This window comes from Pistacia vera, unplaced genomic scaffold (genome assembly GCF_008641045.1).
Source record: "Pistacia vera cultivar Batoury unplaced genomic scaffold, PisVer_v2 Contig655, whole genome shotgun sequence".
Lineage (NCBI taxonomy): Eukaryota > Viridiplantae > Streptophyta > Magnoliopsida > Sapindales > Anacardiaceae > Pistacia > Pistacia vera.
In genome coordinates, this window is record NW_022196507.1 from 297,437 (window position 1) to 318,728 (window position 21,292).

A 21,292-nucleotide genomic window follows, 5' to 3' on the forward strand; every position below is an offset into this window, starting at 1 on the left:
CTCAAGTGGGATATTACAAGGATCCCATTCATACATTTTTGAAATATTATTATAGCTCATAAACCAGCTTAGACATATCCACAATTAGGGCTGTGCAAATCCGGATATCCGATTCGAATAGGCCTTTTTCTGATCCGATCCGGATTTTCGGATCAGGCTATATCCTGATCCGAATCCGATCCAAATTATGTGGATATCCGATTTTTTGAATATCCGATTATTCGGATCGGATAATCGGATATCCGAAATTGATCCGAATTAAAAAAAAAAAAAACTCTTATTAAAATCAAATAATTCTAGCAATAAAATTGAAATTATATCATGCAGAATTACCAACAAATTAATCCACAAGTTGCTTAATGCTAATTTAACACAAACTCTATTACACAAATTACAAATTTAATAAAAAGACAAACAAAAGCAGCCAACTTAATATTAATACATCTTCTAATCTTCAATTCTTCATGCCAACTTCATCACACCAACTTCCCTCTATTTCCTTCACCGACTAAATTGCCATCATGGTTCTTCATTCTCAAGTTAAAGCTTGCCTTAATCTTTATGCTTCCAACCTGCAGTTTATAAACAATAAGTCTAGAATTTATGCTTCTTTTATTATTCATCCCTAAAATTTAATTCAACCTATTAATATATAAAGACAATATTATATTAGCAACCTCCAAAATGCCGAACCAATATTAATGGATCCAAAACAACAAGTATACAGCCAAAAAATTCATACTCATAAAGGAAAACACTTCTATTTTTCCAATCAAACAAACCAGCCTTGCCAATTGGCTGGATTTTCGCACTTCAACAATCAACTCATTACACCATACAACATCAAATAAAATGGTGGCAAACCAAACATCAATAACATTAACATAGCAACATTCATTATCCAACATATATAATTTAATTGCATTTGGGGAAAAAATCTTATTCTTGTTTGAACTAATTAAACAATAAAAATTCAATATTCTAGTAATATAAATAAATGAAGATAAGAAGGGAGGCTTGTGCAGGCACAGTCGTAGTTTACTATTAATTTAATTTCTTCTTCATTCTACAAACTACAAAGTAATTGTGTGATTAGAATTTAGAAGAGAGTTGGGAGTTGTTATTAATCATGTTAGGTATAATTATAGGTCAGACCATGATTGTTAACTCCCCACTAACTATAGCTTATTCTATAATGGGTTCTTTGACTTAGTAAGAGATTATTAGCCCTTGAATAATTAAGCACATCATAATAATACACTAAAATTAATACTCTTTTTTTATATCAACAATAATCTGTAGCTCTCTTGCTATGAGGCATAGAGGCAGAGGCCATAAGGGTGGTTGACAACTTGCCCAACAAGAACCTAGAAATAAGCTCAAACAAGCAATTTTTTTTTTTTAATTTTGCGGCTTCCTCCAATGTCGGACATGATACCAATTTACAATGCCTCTATCGACTCAATATAGCATCACAATTCTTTGATAGATTCATGTAAAAGAAGAAGAAAATATGCAAAATTTACCTTTCAAATTTGAGGGCTTTTGTGAATCAGGCCTTCTAGTACAAGGAATCACAAATAGAAGTGCTGGAGTGGTCTGATTTGTGGCTTCGATTTAGGGATTACCCTAAATTAATTTCGATTTGGGGCTTCAATTAGGGATTTAGGAAAGGAACTGACGATTTGGGGCTCCCTGATTCCAATGTTGATGACGATCTTGGCTTTGATGATGGAAGGAGTGAGTGAGAGAGATGGCGATGGTGAGTTGGTGACTATAAGTGAAGAATGAAGATGACGATGGTGAGTTTATGATTGTTGAGATAGTTAGAGTTAGATTTAGGTTCAGTTTGAGTTTGAGTTAAATTAAAATTTTAGTGTTATTTGAAATTTGAAAGGGGTGTGCATAAAAATCAAAATGGTGTAGTTTTAGTAAAATCCGGATCAAATACAGATATCCATTTTTTTAGCAACCCCGATCTGGTATCCGATCCAGATATTCGGATTTTCTAAAATTATGATCCGTATTCGATCCAAATTTTTCAGATCGGAGCGGATCGGGATTGGATATCAGAATTTTTTGCACAACCCTATCCACAATGAAACATTGCAAGGGAGAGTAATAAGATTGATAAAGGATCGTCAGAAAGAAGTAACAATCTTCCAAAGAGTATTTGTCTTAGAGCAACCTTCTTTATGAACTGTAAAGATTCAAACCAATTACCAAATTTAACTTAACAAACTAAAATTAAGAATAATCACAACACACACAAAGCAATCAACCAAGAAGAACACGATTTACTATGGTTCACTTATCCAAGATTTGGATAAGCTACATCCATGTTGAACTCCACAATTGAGGAGCTCTCTGCACTAATTAGAACTTTTGTTACAGATTATACACACCCACACTCTACTAACCTCACTCTCTTCCTACTCAACACTTTCTTCTTTATACCTATAAATCTTCCCCAAGGGAACTCTACTTGGAAACCCTTACACCCAAGAGTAAACTCAACCCTCACAAAGTGACTGAAAAACACTTACTGTAATGACATAATTTGCAGCAAAAACAAGAAAAAAAATGCAGGCTCTTGTGCGATACAATTGAGAGAGAGAAATTTTGAATAAGCTACAATTTCTGTTATACTTCAGAAGAGAGAGGGGAGACTTTTATACTATTTTCTAGGTGGCATCAGGACAACCATCAGATTAGTTCAAGCAATCCAAAGGTTAGAAAAGGCGCAAGTCAAAAATGGTAGTGTATAAGATAAATGGTGCGATGCCATTTCTGACTTCACTTTCAATAATCTCCACCTTGAAGTTAGACTTTCTAGCAGCAACACACCAACTCCCACTTATGCAGAGAACTCATCATCAATTGCTTCTTAGTTCTACTCCTTAATGCTTAGCTGATAGACAACAAATCCAAGCAATGCTTGAATTTGGTAGCAGTGACTATTTTTGTGCCCATATCCACAGGATTGTCTTCAGTTGGAATCTCTTACGTTAATCATTTCCTTGGCAATTAGATCTCTCACAAAACGGTACCTTACATCCACATGCTTGGTCCTCTCATGGTAAACTGGGTTTTTGCTTAGGTGTAGAGCACTTTGGCTGTCTGAATACACTGTCACTATACTGTCCACCAAATTGGCTTCTTTCAAAATTCCTTGAAGCCACAATGCTTCTTTGAAGGCATCAGCCATAGCAACGTATTCAGCCTCTATTGTAGACAATGCAACAAGAGGCTACAGTTGGGACTTCCAATTGATGCAATTCCGACGCAAGGTGAAACAATAGGATGTGGTTGATTTTCTTGTATCTCTGTCACCTGCAAAGTGAGAGTCTACAAATCCCACAACATCAAGTGATTTATCCCTTTTACAATAGTTTAAACCACTATGTAAAGAACTATTGACATACCCAAGCAACCACTTTAATGCAATCCAATGATCATAGCCAAGATTAGACATAAATCTACCAAGTAAGGAGATTGCAAAGGACAAATCTGGTCTAGTGCCAATCATGACATACATTACAGACCCTATTGCATTAGAGTAGGGGATATTCTCCATCTCATTTTAGCATTAGATTTAGGGTATTGTAGTTTACTCAAGATAAAATGACTTTCAAGTGGCAGATTGACAGGTTTGGATTCTGACATACCAAACTTAGTGACCAGTTTTTGTAAATATGACAGCTGATGGACTCTTAGCTCATGATTTTTTCTATTTCTTTCAATGAACATTCCAAGAATTTTCTTAGCATGTCCTAAGTTCTTCATATCAAATTCTGAGTTCAATTTCAATTTTAGATCATTTATCTTTGATTCAGACTTACTAATTAAGAGCATGTCATCAACATATAATAACAAGTAAATAAGCATATCATCATTGGAGGCAAAATAAAAACAGCAATCATATTTGCTCCTAGAGAACCCAATGCTCAATATAAAGGTATCAAACCTTTTATATCATTGCCTAGGTGATTGCTTAAGGTCGTAAAGGGATTTATGCAACATACAAACATGATTAGGCAGTGTTTTATCCAATGTTTTAAAAATCGACCCGGGACAAAACCCAGCAAGTGGCCGGGTCGACCAGTTTAACCGGTTGAACCAGTTGGTTCAACTGGTGACGTCATCATGCTGACGTCAGCATGATGACGTCACAAAACACTGTTCACAGAACCTGTATTTCCCAGATTTTGCTCCAAATCATAAATTCTAGTATAAAAACTCCTTAACAAAGCATTATCATACATCATTACATCAATAATACAACAAATTTCAAATCAAACTAACAAGATAAATGAAGAAAAATCAAAAATCACATAATCTATTAAGCCTCATCAGGAGTTTGGGCGACAAGACAAGCACTAGAACTGAGATTGCTAGAAAGTACGAATGGCACACCTCATTTAATCACTTATGGAAGATAACAAAAATATAACTACAAGAATCATCATCACAAATGAGTATAAGTGTTTTGAATCAAACAAGGGCAAGGAAATAATGTGGAACAACTGGCTAAAACTTGTCTCGGTACAACTCTTATTTGGGGTTCAAATTATTAACATGTGTTCAACACTTCAACTTCACTTTACATCAGCATCACAAATGAAGTCAATCAACGGCAATATAAACTGCAAACTTGCAAAGTTATAAACTATAAACTATAAAGTAAAGTATAAACATTGTAGTAAAAAACTAAAAATGAAAATACAAATCAATACCTGGTGTTGGTGAAGAGTAAAGACGAGCTGCCGTTGACCGTTGTAGAGGTGGAGCTCGACGGCGACGGATGAACAGTTGAACACTAAAGTATTGAACAGAGTAGAACTGTAGATTGCAGAAGAGAAGAAGAGATCGCGACTGCCCACAATTCGTCAGTTCCAGAGCAAGAAGAAGATGACAACAACGGTGTAGCTTCTTGATCGACGGTGACGGAAGAACAGAGCAGATCGACGGTGAAGAGAGGACTGAGAACAGATCGCGCGGTACCCCAACAGCCCAGCTGACGACGAGCTATACAGTTGACGGTGAAGGCTAATGCGACGAGATTCGAAGATGAACTGGTGAAGGGGAGACTCGTGGATGATGAAAAAAATTGAAAATGCAAATGGTTTTGAGAGGGAAGAAGTAGCGTGAAAATGTCAAAATGGGGGGAAATGTTGATACTGTATAAGTGAAGACAAGTCAAGTGTTTACTGTTTTATATTTATTAAATTTAATATTTTAAATTTTTAAATTTTGTATTAATGTGCATGACCCGGTTTTCATTAAAGTCACCGATTGGACCGGCGGGTGCTACAGAACCCTGGTCCAACCGCAGGTCAAACTGGGCAGAGGTATTCTATCGGTTATAAAGCTCACCCAGCCCGGCTGCCTGGCTGGGTCCCGGTTGAACCAGTTCAATTGGCCGGGCCGGGCCGGGCCGAGTTTTAAAACTTTGGTTTTATCTATGAATCCAGTAGACTGTGTCATAAAGATCTTTTCCTCTAACTCCCTATGTAAAAAAGCAGTTTTTACGTCTAGTTGTTCTAATTCAAGGTCATAATGTGCTACTAAGGAGAGCATTATCCTAATTGTTTTAAACTTAACAACAGGTGAGAAAATCTCATTAAAATCTATACCCTCCCTCTGTGTATACCCCTTGGCCACTAAACGAGCCTTATATTAAAGAGGTTTAGTAGGGGACATACCTTCTTTGAGCTTGTACAGCCATCTGCATTCCACAGGTTTATAGTCTTTGGGTTTAAGGACCAAAGACCATATCCCATTTACCTTTAGTGACTGCATTTCTTCCTCCATTGCAATCACCCATTTATCTTTGTCCTTGGATCTCATAACAGCCTCATAAGTATCTGGTTCAGACTTCTGAACTTCAGTCCTTGCCACCAGGGTAGTGTAGATCAGGTCTGCTGGCAAGGGCTCTGATCTCTCTCCTGGTTTTGTCCCTTGCCAACTGGTACTGTGCTAGGTCATCATGAAGTGATTCTTCAGCCTCTACAGTTTGGACAGGGTCATTAGAGGTTGCATCAACTTTTGGTTCAGTTTCTTGGTCATGCTGAGGAGTATCATACTGTTGTGGAGTTTGCTCCACCTCAATTGGTGTAACTCCAGTTTGACCAAGACTTATTACATTGTAATTAAGGATACCTGCATTTTGGTTAGTGAATTTACAAGGGAAAACAGTTTCATTAAACACAACATCCCTGGTAATTATGATTTTTACCCCTAGTGAATCCCTATTCCATAATCTATAGCCCTTAGTCTCCTGTTGGTATTCTAAGAATACACACTTTAAGGACCTAGGCTCTAATTTCCTTTCACTTGTGTGTGCATATGCAACACACCCAAAAACTTTCAGATGGTTTAGGCTACGCTTTCTTCCTGACCATTTTTCTTCTAGGGACATATACTTTATGGCAGTGGAAGGGCTTCTATTCACTAAGTATGCAACTGTGGTCAAAGATTCTCCCCAAAATGTTTTTGGTAAACTTGAAATAAACAGGAGGCATCTAACCTTTTCAAGCAAGGTTCTATTCATCCTCTCAGCAACACCATTTTGCTGAGGAGTTTTTCTAACTGTCTTATGTCTAAGGATTCCCTGTTCATTACAGAATTTTTCGAATTTTGCGTTACAGAATTCCAGGCCATTATCAGTCCTAAGGGCCTTAACCTTCCTATCAACTTGATTTTCCACTAATAGTTTTCAATTTTTTAACCTAAGTAGAGCCTCATCTTTAGACCTAAGTAGGTAAACCCAAACCTTCCTACTAAAGTCATCTATAATTGAAAGAAAATAACTATTCCCCGTATGAGACTTAACCTGTTTTGGACCCCACAAATCAGCATGCAGATAATCTAAACAATGAGTGGCAAGATGTATACATTTTGAGAAACTCATATGATATTGCTTACCCAACACACAGGTTTCACAGAAATCAAGTGGAGAGATAATGTCCTTACCAAACAGTCCCTGTTGTGAAAGGATGGTCATCCCCTTTTGGCTCATATGCCCCATTCTTAAATGCCATTTTTCTGTCACATTAGAGTTAGAAGAAACAAAAGCAGTATTGGATTTATCAGAGCAGTGGTTCCCACATAATAAATATAGCCCATTCTTTTTCAGACCCTTTAGCACTATGTTGTTATCTTTATACACATTAAGGCATCCATTTTCTGCTTTATAACAACATCCTGATTCATCTAGTGTTCCTAGAGAGATTAAGTTTCTTTTTAGCTTAGGGATGTATCTAACCTTAGTCAACATTATCAATTTCCCATTAATCAATCTTAAGGTTACACTCCCTGTTCCTCGAACTTTGCATACATTGTTATTGCCCATAAACACTATTTCATGTTCATCCTTTTCAAAGACTTGAAACCACTCTCTATTCGGACTCATGTGAAAAGAACACCCTAAGTCTAGAACCCATTCCTGAACCTGGTCTGATCTAGACACTGTGAGGACTTCAGATACATTGATACTGTCACTAGTGGAAGCTACATTACTTTCAGTGTTTGATTATTTCTGTTTTTTAATCCACTCAAAGCAATTCTTTTTTAAATGTCCAGTTTTATTGCAATAAAAACTCCCATTTATTCTTGACAAATCCTTTTCCTTTCTTCTTATTCTTTGAACCAGTGACACCTTGTGCATTTTTTCCTGACTAGCCAGATTCTACTCTACCCTTTACAAACAAGCTATTCCCACTCCTTTTCTGAACTTTTAATTCTAACTCCCTAGCCTTTAATCTAGCAATGATTAAATCAAGACTAGGTATAGTACTTGTATATTCTAAAGCATTTTTAACAACATGGTACTCTTCTGTTAAGGAATTAAGGAGTATCATAGCTAAACTTGTATCTCCTAATTCTTGATCTGTTCCCTTTAAAACTAAAGTCATTTTGAAGAATTCATCCAAATTATCTTCTATAGATTTAGAGCTATCCATTTTATAAGCAAATTGTAAAAAGTATAGTGAATCGAGTTTACCCCATAAAGTTAATGGAGTCTCCATGCCATCTACCTTCGTCAAGACTTTGTCTGAGAGATTTATGATGATGAGGTTGTACGCTTCTTCATCAACTTCAGCCGTTTTCTTTAATTTTTCTTTTGGCCACTTTGTTGTAGCAACCTTGTTGTGTGATAGTAACTCCTTCATCTTCTTCTTACAGCTGTTGAAATCAATCCTCCCATCATACTTGGTGATCTCCATGTGTGTTGTAGTCATACCAGGTTTCTTGATACTGATATAAAAAAGAATCCCAATTAAAGAAACCCTAGAACTCGAAACTAATTTAATTTGTCACAATTAAACCCTGATTATGGACTCTAATCTATCTAGGACCTCAAAGAACTGACTGATCCAGAAAACCCCCAAATTCGATAAACCCTAGATTTCAAGAAAAAAAATACCAAATCGCAAAATTGATAACTCGAATCTTAGATTTAAGAACCCTAGAACTCTAAGGGACTTACAGATCGTGAAAGCCCCCAAAAAATTCGACGAACTCTTAATTCAAGAACAGACTTAGAGATCAACAAACCCTAGATTTCTAGCTCTGATACCACTGTAGAGATTCAAACCAATTACCAAATTCAACTTAACAAACTAAAATTAAGAACAATCACGACACACACAAAGCAATCAACCAAGAAAAACACGATTTATCGTGGTTCACTTATCCAAGATTTGGATAAGCTACATCCATGTTGAACTCTACAATTGAGGAGCTCTCTACACTAATTAGAACTTTTGTTACATATTACACACACCCACACTCTACTAACCTTGCTCTCTTCCCACTAAACACTTTCTTCTTTATACCTACAAATCTGCCCCAAGGGAACTCTACCTGGAAACCCTTGCACCCAAGAGTAAACTCAACCTTCACAAAGTGACTGAAAAACACTTACTGTAATGACATAATTTGCAGCAAAAACAAGAAAAAAATGCAGGCTCTTGTGTGATACAATTGAGAGAGAGAGATGTTGAATGAGCTACAGTTTCTGTTATACTTCAGATGAGAGAGGGGAGGCTTTTATACTACTGCCCTGGTGGCATTAGGATAGCCATCAGATTAGTTCAAGCAATCCAACGGTTAGAAAAGGCATAAGTAAAAAACAACAGCGTATAAGATAAGTGGTGCGACGCCGTTTCTGACTTCAACTTCAACATGAACGTTAGGCCAATTCCAGGGATTCAAGTGACTGTCCAATACCAGTTCATATTAAGTGATTTATGTTATTTTTTTTCACAGGAAAAGCAAATATTAATTTATACAAATCTAAATTCATTTATTACAAGATGCCATAATTATCTAATTCATTGACAATGACAAAAGTGTATCAATCTGGTTTTTAATTAAACATTTCTCTTAGTAAAGCCGCGTGCTCTATGTAATCCCCAATGAGAGTTAAGACAACTAAAGAGGGAACCATTCTGAAGCAGAGCCAACAGGATTGATTATTCAGCCTCGAGTTCTTTTCTAAACAAACCACCAACTTTTTTCCCTATAATATTCTTTCTATACCATCAAACTCCACTATCTACTCTATGCACAATCAAGTCAAAACTCAAAACCCTCTTCGCCCCACTAGTACCTAGTATTAAGGTCAACTACAAATTTCTTATGCTAAATTTCAAACTCTTGTTACTGTCATGAAAGTATTTTATCAGAATAACAAACTGAGTTGTTTTAAATAATTTAAAGTGCAATGGCAGCTATTAGGGGTGTTCAAAAGAATAGTTCGGAACCGAAACCATTGGGTACTCAGGGTTAGGTTCTGGTTCTAGTTCTGATTCTGGTTCCTACCCAGAACCGATCGTCAACGGGTAGGTTCTGGTTTCAAAAATCTGGAACCAACACTATACGGTTCCAATTTCTACAGTCAAGAACCAGAACCGAAACCGAGAATCAGGATTGAAATGAAATATTATTAAAGAGTGGGGGGTTTTGTAATTTACCTGCCACATATAAAAACTTCAGATTAGGGCAAAAAAATTCATTTTCTTTCTTCCTTTCTCAGATCTCTTCGATCTTCGTCTACTCTTTCTCTCTATTCACTCACTTCAGATTAAGGCAAAAACTTCAAATTTTTTTTCTTTTAATTTGTCTAGTTTGGTGAAGCGTGATCCTTAGAATCTAGAAAAAGACACTAAAGCACTCCAATTTCTTAAGGTAATTTACATTTCTTTCTTTTAATTTTATTTGACCATAAATGAACTCTATATCACACAATACCTAACTTGTGATGTGTATGCTGAGTAATTATTGTGTAAAAAGTCGTTATCAAGTTAGCTATGGGTTTATTTGTGATGGATTTGATTTTATATATTTATTCATTTTTCTTATCATAGTGATGTTTGAAAATCCTTAGCATTGTTTCGGTTTGTGAATGTCTCTAATTTGACGTTACTGTTACTTTTGGTGATATCATAGATAAAATTGAAAACCCTACCTTCTTTTGCTCTGTGTGTCGACAAATGCATAGTTGATGTTGTGGCGCCTACATTTGTGCTGGTGTATATAGTGTTTTAACTTGATATAGAGTAACTTCATTTCTGCTTTAATTTGAATTCAAAACAGTTTTCAGTTGCACACATTTTACATAGAAATTCCCTCAATGATTCGTAAATCAAAATGTTTTTGGAATACATGTGGGGGCTTGAAATTTGGTCATTTCTTGAACATTATGACTTGTTAAGTGTTATCATGTGGTCCAAGATTATGGGATATTAGGTCTCCGACTAAGCTGGATGTCAATACTCTTGCCAAAGCTTTGAATGTAGTATAGGTATTCCATTTCCTGATTATTTTGATAATTGTTGGATCTGGCCAGGTTAGGCAACCTGTACATGTTGTTAGTCAAGTCCTTGTTAATTTTTTCTGTTGGCTCACACATCGTAGTGCCTTGTTTCACCATAAATAATGACAAACCGAACTGCAGCTGCTAGAGAATCCTTTGGAATGCAATACTTGATGTTTATGGAAGTCTGTTGTATGGATTTCTTAAATGTCTTTGTTAGGTGTACCTTATTGAATTGTAATCATCTCTTACTTATTTTTATCTATGTAACATGGACATTCAAAATGAAATTTTGTGTCAGATACTTGTCACAGGACATGCGTTGTAGTTGCTGTTACTAGTCACACCATACAAATAAATTTGATCAACTGATTTCATAATATTGATTTATCTTGTATAAAGTTGGATCTTAAAACCATAGAATATCATAATGATTAATTGAGCTATTTGTTGTTATATAAATGAACTCTTTAACAACTGTATGCCTCACTAAGACATGGATGTACCATAAGTTCAGCTTTTTGACTTCTTAAAGATAAAGTATTATCCAATTCTCTAAGAAACATACCATTATGTTGATATGTTAAGATAATATTTTTATTTATTGATGGCATAATATCACATAAACACTATGTTTATTAAACATTATATGTATTTTAAATTCTTTTGAAGTTGAACTTGGCAAATTTTTTGTAGGAACAACGTCAATAAATAGAGAGAACATTGACATTGGGGAGGATATGCCTAATATTGTTAGAGAGTCTATCTCAAATGTGTGTGCTCAACATAAGCCATCTGACATGTGGCAACACTTTGAGAAAATTTTCAATGAGACAACTGGCATGGCAGACTAAACGAAGTGTTCGTATTGTGGAAAGATGTTGGTGTATAATGCGATGAATGGAACTTCTTCTATGCGTAAGCATTTATCCAATTGTAAGAAATGCCCAAACAATGTAGATAGAAGTCAAACACTTATCTCATCTTTCAAGACCATAAACAAAGAAGGAGAGGAAAGTAGTACGATTAACACATGGAAATTCAATCAAGAGGTGTCTAGGCAGTTGCTTGCTGAAATGATTATTATTATGGAAGAACTTTTTCGAATGGTGGAGTAGCCACCGTTTAGGAGATTTCTAAATTCATTACAACCTTTGTGGTCAAATATTTCTTGCATCACATTGGCTAGGGATGTTGTGAAACGTTTTGATTATGAGAAGGTTTTACTGAAAAGTAAGTTGTTGTCTCTAAAGTCTATGATTGCTTTGACTACCGATATATTGACTTCAATTCAGAATATTAGCTACTTATGTCTCATTGGTCACTACATTGATGAAAATTGGGTTATACATAAAAGAATTCTCAGTTTTGTGCCTATTAGTAGTCACAAGGGAAGGGAGATAAGCAAAGTGGTTGAGAAATGCATTTTTTATTGGGGTATTGAAGATAAAGTGTCTACTATAACGGTGGATAATGCTAGCGCTAATGACATGGCAATCGCTTACTTGAGGGGCAAATTAGCACTACTTCTGGATGGTGAGTTCTTCCATATGAGATGTACTGCTCATATTATGAATTTGATCATGAAGGATGGTCTTAGTGAGACAAAAGATTGTATTAGCCAAATTCGTAATTCAGTTAAGTATGTGAAGAGTTCCCCTGCTAGAGCCGAAACGTTTCAGAGATGTGTGAAAGAAGAAAAGATTGCTTATAAAGGTGGTGTGTGTCTTGATGTTGCTACTAGATGGAATTCCACCTATTTGATGTTAGATGTTGCAGTAAAATTCAAGAAAGTTTTTCAAAGGTTGGAAGATGAGGATCCCAACTACATTGCGGATTGTCACATAATACACCTTCTAACAAAGATTGGGAAAAAGCAAATGTATTTGCTAAATTCCTCAAAAAAAATTATGAAGCTACAAAAAAAATGTCAAGGTCAAACTATGTGACTTCTAACACTTACTTTCAAGAGACAATTGGTATTGTGCTTTGTTTGAATGACTGGGAGAAAGAGACAAATCCAATACTTAACAACATGTCAAAGAAAATGAAAGAGAAGTTTGATAAGTATTATGGAAGTGTTGATAGATCGAACATGATGGTATTAATTACGGCGGTTTTAGATCCTTGGTTTAAAATGAAATATGTGGAATGGGGGTACAAAAAGATTTATGGCAATGATTTGCAAAAGGTTGGGTTGATGTCTAGAAAGTTGAGAGATTTGTTACAACGATTGTATGATTTTTATATGGAGGTTGTATCAAGTTTCCAAGAAAGTCAAACTTATTGTTCTTCCCAAATTATCGGAATTGGCCAGTCTTCAGTTACTAGTGTGAGTTGTGATGAGACTGCGTACAACCCCTCCTTAGACGAGTATGAGGAGGAGATGGAGGTAGAGGTTCATGATATGACCAAATCAGAGTTAGACATTTACCTCGAGGAGAAATGTCTACCCGTGAAGTCCAACTTGAACATACTAGATTGGTGGAAAGTAAATGCTGCAACGTAAAAGATTCTCTCGTATATGGCAAGAGATGTGTTTGCTATTCCAGTATCTACAGTTGCTTCTAAGTCAGCTTTCAGTACATCGGGTCGTGTACTTGATCACTTTCGGAGTTCTTTGTGGAAGCATTAGTTTGTGCACAAGATTGGTTGAGATATACATATACCCCAACTACTTTTGAGGATTACTTGATGGATGCAGAACTCAGGTAACAAAATAATATCAATCTTTTATATTCATATTTAGTTAATTTATTCCCAAATTATTTTATTCAATATTTTGAACTTACTAATTTATTTTCTTGTATTTGTTTTGTAGAAATTAATGCACATGAGGCAAGCAATTTAGAGCATGGAGCATGAGATATTTTTAGTTTTTCATATTTGGATGTTGTTAATTGTTATGTTACTTATTTTATATGTAATGTAATTTCATCGTTTTAGTTTTGGAGTTATGAATTTGTGATTTTCAACGGATTATTGTAGTATTTTAATTTTGAATTTGTGATATTCAATGGGTTATTTTAATTTTGGAGTTTGAAATTTATAATTTTAATTTTGTTAACAAGTGCCAAGTGGGGGGTATTTGTAAGTTTTTAAGAGTTTTTTGTCATTTTAAAAACTCTGGGGGGGGGGGGGGGGGATAATGAATTTTACAGGGTACCGAGAACCTAAACCGAAACCGTTGTTATAGGTTCTGGTTCTGGGTATCTAGGAACCAAAACCGTTGGTTCCGGTTCCGGTTCCAGTTCCTTCCAAAAGTGTAAGATACCCAGAACCGAACACCCCTAGCAGCTATATCTCAATGTTAGGGTCAAATTAAACTGCCCAAACCAAACCTTAAAGTTCTGGAAGCAATGGGTGACTCAATGATTATGTAGTAATAAGGGTTAATTATTAATGATGTATATTTACAATGCATGAGTATTTGGTTGATTGAGGTTAATTGCCACAATGCATGATTATGTAGTAACAAGGGTTAATTATTAATAATGCATATTTACAATGCATGAGTATTTGGTTGATTGAGGTTAATTGCCACAATGCATGATTATGTAGTAATAAGGGTTAATTATTAATTATTACTAACTTATTTGTTATTTGTATCACCAGGTTAGAGATCAACATTAAAGACAGAGAACATGTCATCATCTGGGTCTTGTCAACAATCTATTTCCATGGATGTTTCGCAAACTTTTCGAGGAAGAAATGATATAGCATGGGAACATGTTAATGAGAGCGTGGATGAAAATGGGAAGAAGATATTAACATGTATTTACTATGGCAAGATAATCAGAGGTGGAGGAATTTATCGAGTGAAACTGCATCTTGCGGGTATAAAGGGAGAAGTTGGAAAGTGCTCTAAAGTTCCTTTCGATGTTAAATTCAAGATTGAAGAAGCACTAAATGAAATTAGGGCCAAGAATAAACAAAAAGTTGAACTTCGTAAGAATGTCAATCCTTATGGAGCTAGTGTACAACAATTTGAAGGTGATATGTTAGATGAAGATCAAGAGTCTGAAGAGGTTTCTCCATGTCCAGCTCCAACTTCAACTTCAACTTCAAACAGTAAGAGAAAAAAATTTATTGGGATAGGTGACTATTTTGCTCCAAGGATTAAGCCTGGGTCTCTCAGCCCTTAGTTAAGAGTGTTAATTTAGCCGAAAAAGAAGCTAAGTGGAGAACGAACATGGCTGTTGTAAGGTTATTTTATGATTCTTGCATCCCAATTAATGTTATTAATTCAATTTACTTATGGTGGATGCTATAACTGCAATTGGTCCTGGGTATAAAATCCCAACATATCATAATTTGCGTGTAAATTTATTGAGAGATGTTAGGAAAGAAGTGCAGTTACTTGTTGATGGTTGCAAGAAAACTTGGGAGGATGTTGGATGTACTTTAATGGTTGATTGTTGGACAGATAATTCACATAGGTCGCTGATTAATTTTCTAGTGTACTGTCCTAAAGGAGTGTGTTTTGTGAAATCAGTGGATGCTTCAGATGTTGTAAAGGATGCGACAACATTGTTCAGATTGTTTGAGGAAATAGCTTTATGGGTCAGACCAAACAATATTGTCCATCTTGTCACTGACAATGGAGCAAATTATAAAGTTGCTAGAAGAATGTTGTCTGAAAAATATAGCAGTATTACTTGGTCTCCCTGTGCAGCACATTGCATTAATTTGATGTTGAAAGACATAGCTGAGATGAGTCACATAGTTAACCTTTCGAAACGTGCATCTGAGGTTACAAAGTTTGTGTATAATCATTCCTTTGTGCTAGCTTTGCTAAGGAAAAAACAGGTTATATACCTTTACCTCGTATGTTTGTAATTTACATTGTCAAATCATATTATATATGTACATTTTTTAATAATTTACTAAGTACTAACATCTATTGTCTATCACTTGAATAGGGTTGGAAAGAAATTATACGCCTAGTTGCAACCCGTTTTGCCACAACCTTCATTGCATTGAGCAACCTACATCAGCACAAACATGACTTGTAATCTACAGTGACAGATAGAACTTTTGTGGAGTCTCGATATGCAAAAACTAATGAAGGCAAAGCCTTTATTTCTATAGTTCTAGATAACCGATTCTGGGATGACATTGGTATAATTACCAAAGTTGTGAGTCCACTGATGCGTATGCTCAATATTGTAGACTCAGATGTGAGGCCTTCAATAGGATATGTGTATGATGGCATGTACAGAACGAGAATGGGGATCAAGAAGTTGTTTAAGAATAAGAAAGGTTTGTACAAGCCTTATACAATAATTATTAAGATGTGTTGGGATAGGATGTTGCGCCATGATATCCATGCAGTAGCATATTATTTGAATCCTGCTTTTAAATATGACGATGTTACTTTTTCCAAAAAACCTGAGGTCATGTATGGTTTCCTTGATACTATTGACAATAAAGCAAGTGCATTCAAAATGAGCAAGACAATGTTACTAGAGGAGAGTAGATTATATCGAGACCGTCTAGAAAGCATTTCTCGTGAGCTTGCTCTTCAAACTTGCAAAACTACACTGCCGGGTATGTAATAGTTATTAAATATTAACTTTTTAAGTCTAATTTTTAAGTTATAAAATTGTGTTTATTTCTTATGCAATTTATATTTTATTCTTAATTAGATGAATGGTGGAGGACATTTGGGTTTAGTGCTCCAAATCTACAAAAGTTTGCAATCAAAACTCTAAGTCAAACTTTGGCCTCTTATGGATGTGAGCGAAATTGGAGTGTTTTTTAACGCATACATACTAAAAAGAGGAACAGATTGGAGTATCCATGGTTGAATGATTTGGTTTTCACTCATTATAACTTACGTTTGCAAAATAGGTATAAAGCCTTCTTCATTTTGTTATTCTTATTGATGTCTTTATTGATCATGATTTGAACATTTAATTCCATTATTTCAGGAGTTGTTGCAAGAAAATTACTTATGATCCTGTTGATTATGAGAGTATTGATAAAACTGAATGGTGGATAGTTGATGAGAAAGATGAGGTTGGTGAGCTTAATTATGACGAATTGGAACAATCATTATATGAAGAAGGAGCTATTCCTGTAGATGGTGGTGATCACCCTTCTTATTATGACTCAACAGATGCTTCAGAAGGTTGTTTTCAAATTTTTAAGCAATTTCAATTTGGTAATAGCTATTTTATATTCAATTAGTTTTAATGAGAATATTTAACTTATGGTTTTCCTTTTTGGCTAAATTTTTTGTAGATGATGTTGCCAATGTTACTAATGATGATGATCATCTGTGGGATGATATGTGAACTGTGAATTTTAATTGAGGATGAAATGATGGATTGAAGACCATCGGGTGAAAATGATTTTTTGTTAGAATATTGAAGTGTTGAAAGAAGTCAAAAACTATTATATTATGTGATTTCTTCCTCTATTTTGTTATTTTGATTTATAATTTGTTGTATTATTGATGTAATGATGTTTGATGATGCTTTGCTAAGGTCTTTTTATTCAGGAGTTTATGATTTTGATTCAAATTCTGCAATTTTTCATTTTGTGAACAGTAACATGCTGACATCAGCATGATGTTCAACTGGTTAAACCGATCGACCCAAGACCCGGCCAACTTGCCAGGTTTTGTCCCGGGTCGGTTTTTAAAACATTGATAAAATCTTCTTAATTAGGAATATATTTCAGTAATCAAGTTGCATCAACGTCATTAACATATCATAGCTATGTTTTATGGAAACCTCGTACTCCCATCTTTTATGCTTGATAGAGTGATCTTGCTTTTCCATAACTCAATTTTTGTCACTCATGCGTATTTCACAAAAAAGGTAAAGCCGAAAAGAAAAGGATATGTTATGAGGATAGAAATTAGTGCTAAGCAATCAAACCTTATCCCCAATAGCAGTAGCAATAACTTATTTACTCAAATTACCAAGAAAGAAAGATAGACCTTACACTTGGTTAGTCCTGGCACCAACAATCACAGATATAAAACTAATATCTCTTCGCTGCATTTCTCACCATCGATACATATAGGATATCTAATTATTTTAGTTGTTTTATAACCATATTCAATCAATAGTCAGTACATCTATGAAGCTCCACTTTGATTTGAAGTTGCATATGCAGGAAAACTGTTTTAATTTAGAGGAAACCTGGCAGGTGGAGGCATTCGGATTATCTCAACTAGTACAGTTTGTGCGGCAAGTCATGAAGAATCAAACCTTAAGATTGATTTAACTATGTGGGATCTTCGTCTCCTCCTATTGGATCATATTTAAAAGGGAATTCTCTTCTACTAAACTACAACTTTACCAGAGAACAAACCCCAAAGACCTTCATCCACCACTTTAAGACTACCCTTTCACTTACTCTTAGACTTTTTTCCTCCACTCACTAGCTGCCTTGCCACCATTGAACATGACAGATTCCACAACCTCCTTTTTCATAAACTACAACAGTGCAGGAGCTGAGTTTGTTCATGCTTTTGTAGATGGAGTTCTTGTGGCCGAAGTCAGTGAACCTGTCTATGTTCCGGATCAGATTGTTTACTCTTTCTTCCCAGTTAACTGGATTAGCAACTATGAGGGTATCTCCAAGCCATTACTCACAGTGCAAATAACTGAGCTTGTCAATGGCATATTTATTGGTTTTACTGTAAACCATGTCATGGCTGATGGCACATCCTTTTGGCATTTCTTCAATTCTTGGTCTGAAATGTCTCAAGGTTTTGATTGTGTATCTAAGCCACCAGTTCTTCAACGTTGGTATCTTCGTGATACATACTGCCCTATTCACATGCCTATCTCGATCAGCAAACATCTTTCCAATACATTCAAGCCACCACCTTTGCAACAAAGAGTTTTTCAGTTTACAAAGAGAAGTATTTTTGAAACTCAAGACGAAAGCCAATGTTGAACTTGGTAATGCGGCATGGCAGATAAACAATATGGTTGCTATGTAGATAGAAGAAATCATAAAGAACTTCTTAAATACTTGGAGGGAAAATCCTCAGATACCATCACTGAGCAAGTCTTGTAAGCAATTCGTTTATAATAAGCAGCTCTCTAAGATTCAAAATTTATGGTAATGATTTTGGGTGGGGAAAGCCTATTGCGGTAAAGAATTGTTATGATTTCTTCAACTGCCTTGCCGACATGGCTTTCCCTTAACGAATAAAGCTTTGTTGGACCAGCAATCTTTTGCAATGTATCCCTTCTTGCTGCAGTTGTAACATTTGCCCTCAAATCTTTTCCTGTTGCCATGATTCTTTGAAGCTCCCCTGGATGAGAGCCTCCCTCTCCTTGATGACTTTTTGCCTTGTCACCATCCTTTTTAAATCTGCCTCCAGCGTGCTGTTTGAAGTTGCTTTTGCTTTTGCTTTTGCTTTTGCTTTTGTTGATATAGAGTGCTTCCTCCTTACCCTTCAACGAGACTCCTGCCATTTGCTTAGCCATAGCTTCTTGACCAGCAAGCAAGTTTTCAAACTCAACAAGTGATGGTTGAGTCGACCATCCTTGTACAGCAGCAACAAAACTTCAGTATTCAGGCCTTAGACCATGAACAATTATTCTCTTCGTTCAGGATTCCCCGATAACAGCATTTGGTTCTAATTTAGAAATTTCGCGGCATATCGATTTTACCTTGTGGAAATATTGAGCAATCATCATTTTGCGTTGCGCAACTAATAGTAACTCGTTTTCGAGAAGCTACAATCTTGTATCGTTCTTCCTTGGAAAAAGTTTGATGAATGTGTCCCATGCTTCTTTTGGTGTTTTTGCTTCCCGAATGTGCTCAACATTTCATCTTCAATTGTGGTCTTTAGGGCAAACATTGCTTTACCTACTTTGATTTTCCATTTCCGCAAAACGCCATTTGCATATTCTTCTGGCTGTGTAACTTCATTACCGCGACAACCTCCCAAAGGTCTTGACCTTGTAGGTAAGACTCCATACATGTCGCCCACTTGTCGTAGTTATCGTTGTTGAGCTTCTTGACTCCTTCAACTACTTGAAGGTCACCCATCGTGCCAGCAAGATTGCGACAATACCGAACAAGCTTGATCAACAAACTTGCAGAATACTAAATTCCTCATGACTCAAGATAGCTCCACCAAAAAGGGTCCCCAGTTGTCCCGCTCTGATACCAAATGTTAACTCAAACATGTATATTAAAACATTTCTACAGCACTCAAAAACACCATACATGAACAAAGAATCGAAAGGCTTACTGCATTCCTTGTTTTCCTTTTGTTTTTCTACAACTTAAAAGCCTCACACGAATGAAAAATGGAGATGATTACAGTTCTCAAAAATACAACCAACTAACCCAAAATAAAAAATGGAGAAATAATTAGTGTCACATATTTTTACTAGTCCCAACAACTCCTACAGTCTTAAAAAAAAACTTCTTTACACATTTAAGAAAAGTTCCCATTATCTTAGTTTAAGGTAAAATGAACCAAACTTTCACTTTCCTTGGGCTGATAATTTGGACTTTGTAATGGGCTGGGGTTGATCTTTAACATAGCTTTTCCTTAACGAAGAAAGCTTTGTTTTTCCGAACAATTTAAGATCAAAATTTCCGTTGTCTTCATTCTCTGCTTTTTATGTTCCAACTGATGTCACTTTCTGCTGTTTCATTCATCGATCTCCATCGTTCCATCATCTTCCATTGACTACATCCGTATATACTTGTCAATTTTACTGTTAACCATAAAGTTAATTTTAACTTATAGTTATTGTTGGGAATTCTACATTGTGTCAGAGCGTACACTAAATAAATGTTGGACTTTTGTTTAGTTCAATCCTTATATTTATGTTGGACTTTTGTTTAGTTCTCAATTTTATATTTAATTTCAAATAAATTTAACACAAGTAAATTTGTTAATGGTATGACATCTACCATAGATGTGAATAATGTGATCTAGATTTTCTCATATAACATATGATAAGGATGGATGTTGACTTTTATTCTCGCCTCTCAAAGTTAAAACCATATTCAGCCTTAGCCCTCAGATTCTAAAAGGTTACAATTTATATTAAACAATTAACACTTACCTCCCTAGTGTCAATAAAATCCGTTAACTGACAATCAAAGTAATTTCATTTATCCATTCTAACTCACCTTAAAGTCTAGAGCCACCTACTAATGTTTTGTCCAAAGCTAGTTTGAAAGAATCTACTTCTTAATTAGGAATGTACCAAGTTAATGAATAATTTTCTTTTTATTTAGTTATAACAATTAACATAATTAATGACTTTTAAAATGATAATTTTTTCTTCATTAAAATTAATAAAGATTCATTCTTAAACTTCCATAAATCTTATACATTCCATTCACTTTTATCATAATCTTAGCAAAGACATCTTTTAAAATACAAAAAGACACCATACACATACATAATTAATTATAAGTCTATAAAAAGACAAGTATTAACTTTTGATATGTAATATATATATAAACAAATAT

At 35.3% G+C, this 21,292-nt stretch overlaps 3 protein-coding genes across 3 annotated transcripts; all 3 read left to right on the forward strand.

Moving 5' to 3' along the window:
- The first annotated feature begins 12,078 nt into the window (after positions 1-12,078).
- On the forward strand, positions 12,079-13,331 carry LOC116111995 (zinc finger BED domain-containing protein RICESLEEPER 2-like). Its single transcript, XM_031398167.1, has 2 exons — positions 12,079-12,661; positions 12,739-13,331. Exons 1-2 carry the CDS (start codon positions 12,079-12,081, stop codon positions 13,329-13,331), a joined length of 1,176 nt encoding a protein of 391 aa, XP_031254027.1.
- A 1,135-nt stretch (positions 13,332-14,466) lies between these two features.
- On the forward strand, positions 14,467-17,121 carry LOC116111996. Its single transcript, XM_031398169.1, has 6 exons — positions 14,467-14,860; positions 15,249-15,653; positions 15,845-16,372; positions 16,471-16,516; positions 16,756-16,955; positions 17,069-17,121. The coding sequence occupies exons 1-6, from the start codon at positions 14,467-14,469 to the stop codon at positions 17,119-17,121; spliced, it is 1,626 nt and encodes a 541-aa protein (XP_031254029.1).
- A 1,120-nt stretch (positions 17,122-18,241) lies between these two features.
- On the forward strand, positions 18,242-18,739 carry LOC116111997 (uncharacterized acetyltransferase At3g50280-like). Its single transcript, XM_031398170.1, has one exon. The coding sequence runs from the start codon at positions 18,242-18,244 to the stop codon at positions 18,737-18,739; it is 498 nt and encodes a 165-aa protein (XP_031254030.1).
- The last annotated feature ends 2,553 nt before the right edge of the window (positions 18,740-21,292 follow it).